Genomic DNA, 7,500 nt, shown 5'->3' with positions numbered 1-7,500 from the left:
TCGGGTACGGCTCAGATATAGTCCGGGTACGGCTCAGATATAGCCCAGTTACGACTCGGGTATGGCTCAGGTATAGTCCGGGTACGGCTCAGATATAGCCCAGGTACGACTCGGGTATGGCTCAGATATAGTCCGGGTACGGCTCAGATATAGCCCAGTTATGACTCGGGTATGGCTCAGGTATAGTCCGGGTACGGCTCAGATATAGCCCAGTTACGACTCGGGTATGGCTCAGATATAGTCTGGGTACGGCTCAGATACAGCCCAGTTACGACTCGGGTATGGCTCAGATATAGTCCGGGTACGGCTCAGATATAGCCCAGTTACGACTCGGGTATGGCTCAGATACAGTCCGGGTACGGCTCAGATACAGCCCAGGTACGACTCGGGTACGGCTCAGATATAGTCCGGGTACGGCTCAGATATAGCCCAGTTACGACTCGGGTATGGCTCAGGTATAGTCCGGGTACGGCTCAGATACAGCCCAGGTACGACTCGGGTATGGCTCAGATATAGTCTGGGTACGGCTCAGATACAGCCCAGTTACGACTCGGGTATGGCTCAGATATAGTCCGGGTACGGCTCAGATATAGCCCAGTTACGACTCGGGTATGGCTCAGATATAGTCCGGGTACGGCTCAGATACAGCCCAGGTACGACTCGGGTACGGCTCAGATATAGTCCGGGTACGGCTCAGATATAGCCGTTACGACTCGGGTATGGCTCAGATATAGTCCGGGTATGGCTCAGATACAGCCCAGGTACGACTCGGGTATGGCTCAGATATAGTCCGGGTACGGCTCAGATATAGCCCAGTTACGACTCGGGTATGGCTCAGGTATAGTCCGGGTACGGCTCAGATATAGCCCAGTTACGACTCGGGTATGGCTCAGGTATAGTCCGGGTACGGCTCAGATATAGCCCAGTTACGACTCGGGTATGGCTCAGGTATAGTCCGGATACGGCTCAGATATAGCCCAGTTACGACTCGGGTATGGCTCAGATATAGTCCGGGTACGGCTCAGATATAGTCCGGGTACGGCTCAGATACAGCCCAGGTACGACTCGGGTACGGCTCAGATATAGTCCGGGTACGGCTCAGATATAGCCCAGTTACGACTCGGGTATGGCTCAGATATAGTCCGGGTACGGCTCAGATACAGCCCAGGTACGACTCGGGTATGGCTCAGATATAGTCCGGGTACGGCTCAGATATAGCCCAGTTACGACTCGGGTATGGCTCAGGTATAGTCCGGGTACGGCTCAGATATAGCCCAGTTACGACTCGGGTATGGCTCAGGTATAGTCCGGGTACGGCTCAGATATAGCCCAGTTACGACTCGGGTATGGCTCAGGTATAGTCCGGGTACGGCTCAGATACAGCCCAGTTACGACTCGGGTATGGCTCAGATACAGCCCAGGTACGGCTCGGGAACGGCTCACATACTTTACAATGGGAAAGTGTTGGTTTGCAGTATGGCTCAGGTACAGCTCGGCTCCTGATATCAGTGGAAAAGAGCCACATGTCAATGAGGAACCGAGGATCCCAAACAGGCCTGAGAGAGTCGTGCTGTGGTCCGTGGTTTCTGCAGAGCATCTGTAAGAAGCTTAAAAAAACGAATGTGTGTCAGACCCGCGACGCCCCCCAGTGGCACAGAAAAGGACCACTTCTTCGAGCTCCCTCCCCGCATCATCCTGACAGCAAGACCCCCCCCTCCCCTCATAACCCTGATGACAAGGCCACCCCTCCCTTCGCAGGTCGGAGAGGGAGGCCCTGGAGACGAGTCTGTTCGAGGTGCAGCAACAGCTGGCGCAGCTGGAGTCCCGCAGGGAGCAGCTGGAGTCGGAGAATCAGGTCCTGCGACTAGGCAGGGACACGGCCGCCGGTGAGAACCTGGAACAGGAGCCGTAACGGAAGGTGGGAGGGATAGAGTGACAGAGAGGGAAGGAGGGACAGAGGAACAAAGAGGGGAGCAGGAAGGGAGAGACAGAGAGGGAAGGAGGGACAGAGGAACAAAGAGGGGAGCAGGGAGGGAGGGACAGAGAGTGAAGGGAGTGGGAGGGAAAAAGTGAGCAAAAGTTATTTGCTCTTATCCCTATCATCCCCCACCCCCCACCGCCAGCGGAGCTGAAGCGGGTGCGAGCAGATGGGGAGCTGGCCCAGGCGCAGAGCGAGCGGGAGAAGGATAATTTAGCGCAGACCCTGGCACTCACCCAACAGGAGGCTCAGCAGGTCCTGCGCAGTGCCCAGATCGACCACCAGGAGGAGCTAGATAGGCTCATCTCAGAAAAGGTGAGTGGGTGTGGGTGACTGGACCCCTGCAAAAGACAGATGATGAGAATGGGAGGGGTCAGTTTTTCAGACAGGATTCCCATATGCGGCCACTATATAAATATAGACTACATGTGTAACCCAGAGCCTATAATTTCCAGACCTACCAGCACTAGCTGTCCTGCTCTGTCTTCTGTGACTTTTGTGGCATTGTTTAGCCTTGAAGTTCCTTTCTTGTTGCTGCTCAAAGGTCTGTCCTTATCATTAAAGCACCATGTTTTAACTGCATTTCATTGGGCACCCATCCTTGCAAATGAAATGCTTGGCTCATCCCATAGGAGGCGCTCCGGAGGCGCCTGGAGGCAGAGCAGGAGGAGATGGGCCGCAGGTTGCGACAGGAGGCAGAGGAGGCCCTCCTCCGGGTGGAGCGGGAACAGGAGGACCTGAGGAGAGAGCTGAGCACCCTGCAGCACGACAGGGACCAGAGTCTCCTGCAGGCTGAGAGCGACAAGCAGCAGGTGGCCGAGGGGTGGGGCTTCGGGAGGCAGCCTGCTTTCCGATTGGCTGGCTGGAACGACACTTAGCTCTCCCTTCTCCAATTGCAGGCCCTGTCTCTCAAGGAGGCAGAGAAGGCGGTGCTGTCTGAGCGGGTGTCTGCCCTGCAGGCTGAGCTGGGGGGGGTCACCCTGGAGTTGGACCGGCTGCGTAGGGAAGTGGCCCGCCTCAAAGAGCAGGAGAGGGTGAGGAGGGGGGTCAGACCAGCGCTTAAACTCTCACTTAAACAGGATCAGTGTATTCTCAGGCTCTGACTCCTTCTCACTCAGGATATTTACTGCTCATGCCTCCCCCCCAATCTCTCCATATGGTCAGGCTACGGTGGGGGCTCTGACTGAGGAGCTGCAAGACCTGCGATCGCAGTTGGCCGACGCAGGCGATGCGCACGGCCGTGAGCTGAGCCGGCTGCAGGAGAGCTGCGCAGACCTGCAGACGCACGCAGACGCCGCCCTGAAGGAGGTGAGCGGGGACAGAGGGGTCTCTCTGGACGCCAGGTGTGTGACCCGGCACTGACCCTAGTGCCCCCCCAGCTGGAGGAGTGCAGGGCCTCCCTGTCGGGCAGTGAGGAGAGTGGCCACGGACTGAGGAGGGAGCTGCTGGAGGCGGAGAGGCAGATCTGCCAGCTGCGTGACGGCCGGGACGCCCAGCGGCGGGAGGTGGCGGAGCTGCGGAGGGCCCTGGGGGACGTCACCAAGGAGAGGGACACGCTAGGCCAGTCCAACAGCCAGCTGAGGGAGAGCCTGAGGACGGCGGAGAGTGAGCGCATCAGGTGGGGGCGGAGACCTCTAAACCACACTGGGGGCTCATGCTGTAGGTCAAAGTGCAGTGCAGAGTAAGAAAGAAAATAAAGCAAAATAAATCATTAAAAATTAAAAAAGCAAACAAACAGAAAATAAATAAAGACAAATTCAGCAGAACCATTAAAGGGGCCAAAAGCCAAAGAATATAAGTACATTTTTAAACAAGACTTAAAAATCGCGACGGAGAGGGATACCCTGACGCTTTTAGGTTTCGTTTTCAGGGTCACAAACGTACACACCTCATAGAGATGGAGATTAGAGACACGAGCCCCAGTCTAGTGAAAGGGAAAGTGAAAGTGGAGTAAGGGGATAACAGGGCGTGGTGGACAAGGGAACACACGTGTACAAAGGGGTATTTTTAAAATCATTTTCTATTTTTATTGACACGCCACGGACACAGAACAAATAAACCCAGTGCAAAAGGACCCAGGAGTGGCTATCGGCAAAACAATAAACAAAACCCAGCTTCCGAGCGCAACACAAAGCTAGCTTACCTAAGTGCAAAGGAATCAAAATGACAAACACCACGCCTCACTCACTATCCAAACAACAGTATACAACATAAGCTCCCAAAACAAAAATGACAGTCACTGCCTACGCACCTGATATGTACACAGGCTGGTTGCTGGGGCATTACGTAATCCGAAGGACATGACCGCATACTGCAAGAAAGTGTCTGGCGTAGTGAAAGCGGTAACAACAGGAGGGGCTGCTTCGGCCTCAGGACCCTCGGTATCCTTGCATGAGGGGGGTAAGGGTGGTGATGTCGGGAAGAGGGGGGGTGCTGGAGCTAGTTTTATCCTCTTTTGTTTTTTTAACTCACATACTACGTGACCCACCAGCTGAGACACACTGCTATGAAGTGAGGCAGTGTCATCGCAGGAAATGCGATACACGCAGCTGACTGATGCAGGAGATGCACTGCCCTTCCCAATAGCGCATATCTGAACCTGGGCTGCCCCCCTGCCAGTTTGTTTGTGATGTGATGAAAGCTGAGCTGCCAGAGGGGCCGCACCTTTGAAGGGGAGAGCGGTGTCTGATCAGATCTGATAATGTTTAATGAATGTATCCCCGTAAACCCAGACATCCCTTGTGTTTGTCACCCAGAGCAAAAGGCTCACTTTGATTAGCTCGGCCTTCTCAGCCAATCAGCTTCCAGGGAAAAACGTCAACGACCCCCGTGCAAAAAAGCTGACAGAATTTGTGCAAAAATGCAGTTTCAGTCTTAGTTCGACCTATATTAAGCTATGAAATGCAGTCGGCTCGTTGCATTAACAATGCAAAGGGTAAGGGTTCCAATTCTTTGGATTATAGCGTCCAGTAATTAAATTAAATCATGATGTCAGTTAAAGCTAAAGTTAAAGCTTCTAAACAGAATATTGCAAACACATATAATTCTGTTTCTGCATTTTCTATATGCACACAAAATAGTTTATATTGCATGTTCAGCACATCTGGCCGGTCGCTCTGGTCGTAATTATTTCTGCATAATTTGAAATAGCATGAAATGCTGTGTAATGCCTGTCGGTGATTTACCTTCATGGCGACATGTTACCTAGCTTAGACACAGGCATGTTTCACGTCAGTCATTGTGCAGTATCTGTGTGTTAACACCCCCCCCCCCCAGCACAAAACGTCAGTGTGAGGAGAAGGACCAAAAGCTGGCTGTGCTGGAGGAGAGCCTGGCATCTGCGCAGCGTGAGGTGGCTGAGCTGCGCAGCTGCCTGCGGGAGGTGGAACGGTCGCGGCTGGAGGCTCGCCGGGAACTGCAGGAGCTGCGCAGACAGGTCGGGGGGGAGAACGGTGTGGAGGTCAGACTCCAAGAGTGCTGCCGTTACCTCCCGCGTGACACATGCCTTTCTTGTGCCCCCCCCCCCCCCCAGATAAAGGTGCTGGACGGAGAGAAGGAGCAGAGGGGCCGGCAGGTGGCAGAGTTACAGGCCCGGATCTCCTTGGAGGAGCAGCGGGACGAGGAGAGAGCGAGGGAGACGTTCACGCTGAAACAGAGGCTGGCCGAGGCAGAGACAGTCAGGAACACCCTCAAGAAGGAGGTGGGTGGGGCCCCGTGCAGTTGTACATGGCTGTGTGTGGCTGCGCATAGCTGCATATGGCTGCATTTGGCTGTGTGTGGCTGCGCATAGCTGCATATGGCTGCATTTGGCTGTGTGTGGCTGCGCATAGCTGCATATGGCTGCATTTGGCTGTGTGTGGCTGTGAATAGCTGCATTTGGCTGCATTTGGCTGTGTGTGGCTGCGCATAGCTGCATATGGCTGCATTTGGCTGTGTGTGGGTGCTACTTATGGTTTTAATTATATATTATTCTCATATGACTTTAATTAACTTTTGTTTATATTGGTTTATGTATAAAATTATCAAACCTATCACATGGGATACCACAATCCTTTTAATAAAATATTATAAATATGTTAGTAATGTTTTATGTGACCAATGTAATAAACATAATGTTTATTAGCTGGGCTATGTTTGGTGTTAAATCCCATTTGGTGGCTCTGAGGATGTCGGGTAACGGGGGTGGATATCAAGATGCCGGAAGTTCAGAGGCCGAAGGTCAGAGGTGGGAATCCACACAGCTGTCTTCTCCGTGCCCCCCCCCCCCCCCCCCAGATGTCCACGCTGCAGCGGCGACTTGCCGACTCGGAGTGCGGCTGGCGCAGCAGCGAACGGGAGCTTTCTGCTCAGCTCCAGGAATCCCGCGGCTGCGAGAAGAAGCTGCAGGACGAGGCGCGCAACCTGGCGCTGCGGGCGCAGACGGCGCAGGACGGGGCGGCGCAGGCCAGCTTGCACCTCAGCGAGGCGCAGGGCCGCCTGGCCGCCACGGAGGCGGAGCTTGCCCGTGCGGAGGCCCGTGCCAAGGAGTTGGAATTCCGACTGGGGAGCCTGCAGTCGGCGCTGAGCCGCACGCTAGGCATCGGCGCTGGGGGCAGGAGGAGCTCGGCCAGTGGCCGGGGGCGGAGCCCCGCCACCACATCCCCTGGGACACCCGCGCTCTCGCGACATCGCAGCGTCTCGCCCCTACGCCGCTCCACATCACCCTCCAGAGGTCTGAACCACAATAATCACAAAACCACATCATCATATCATCTCTTATGCTACAGCGGTGCTTTAAAAATACTGCCAATTAATAGGTCAGGAGCAGAATATCCTAAATTAGCTTATTATTAACCGGTTTCGCTTATCGTGGGATTGCCTAATGTGGTTTGATGTGATTCTCTGTGACTCAAGGGAAACCAGAGAAAACTGAGAGTCATAATTTATTACAGACCTTATAGACGGAGGAACAGTTTGGTCTGTGGTTATTTGATGCGGGTGTGTCGCTCTGCTTCAGCATATGACTGAGAGCCTGTTCCAGTGTCAGAGCTCACAGCGGGCTGGGTTTCCCCACCAGGCTGGGATGAGCCGAGCAGCAGTGGGGCCTCGGAGAAGGGCGCAGGCTCGAGACCCATCTCCCCCGAGCGGGGCGACACTCCGCTGCCCCTTCCCCTGCCGGAGCTGGACTCAGAGACCCTGCGCAGTGGGCTGAGGGAGTTCCTGCAGGAGCTGCGGGAGGCACAGAGGGACAGGGTGAGGGGGAGTGGAGGGGGGAGGGTGCATGGTGAGCAGGACAGAACATGGATGTAAATGGAAGAAGCATGTGCAGGTTATGCGGACAGAATAATGGGGGCCGGATTCCAGGTGTTCTGGGGGCCTCATAATCAGTCACCCCACTATAGGACTAACCAGCTTGGTACAGAACATTGCAAAATGGAAAAGCTTACTTTGGTGTGGAAACTATCCAGGGCAGAGATCGACCGCTTTGGAGAGGATAATAAATCGCTCATGCTGAGAAGGTCCTTATTGTGTCTCTGATTTGA

General features: G+C 54.4%; 1 protein-coding gene across 3 annotated transcripts in view; it reads left to right on the top strand.

Annotated features, from left to right (window-relative positions):
* crocc2 (ciliary rootlet coiled-coil, rootletin family member 2) overlaps nucleotides 1-7,500 on the top strand; it is a 32,071-nt gene that overhangs the window by 18,254 nt on the left and 6,317 nt on the right. For all 3 annotated transcript variants that reach the window (XM_049023033.1, XM_049023035.1, XM_049023034.1), the window contains exons 19-28: nucleotides 1,759-1,886; nucleotides 2,124-2,293; nucleotides 2,611-2,790; nucleotides 2,878-3,012; nucleotides 3,143-3,286; nucleotides 3,358-3,596; nucleotides 5,255-5,414; nucleotides 5,511-5,678; nucleotides 6,254-6,689; nucleotides 7,035-7,210. In XM_049023033.1, the coding sequence (XP_048878990.1) occupies nucleotides 1,759-1,886; nucleotides 2,124-2,293; nucleotides 2,611-2,790; nucleotides 2,878-3,012; nucleotides 3,143-3,286; nucleotides 3,358-3,596; nucleotides 5,255-5,414; nucleotides 5,511-5,678; nucleotides 6,254-6,689; nucleotides 7,035-7,210 (1,936 nt within the window). The remainder of the gene's footprint in view (nucleotides 1-1,758; nucleotides 1,887-2,123; nucleotides 2,294-2,610; nucleotides 2,791-2,877; nucleotides 3,013-3,142; nucleotides 3,287-3,357; nucleotides 3,597-5,254; nucleotides 5,415-5,510; nucleotides 5,679-6,253; nucleotides 6,690-7,034; nucleotides 7,211-7,500) is intronic.

Source organism: Brienomyrus brachyistius, chromosome 8 (assembly GCF_023856365.1).
Source record: "Brienomyrus brachyistius isolate T26 chromosome 8, BBRACH_0.4, whole genome shotgun sequence".
In the NCBI taxonomy this organism is placed as follows: Eukaryota; Metazoa; Chordata; class Actinopteri; order Osteoglossiformes; family Mormyridae; genus Brienomyrus; species Brienomyrus brachyistius.
The sequence above is the reverse complement of the archived record's forward strand: the minus strand, read 5'-3'. Positions and strand labels throughout refer to the sequence as shown.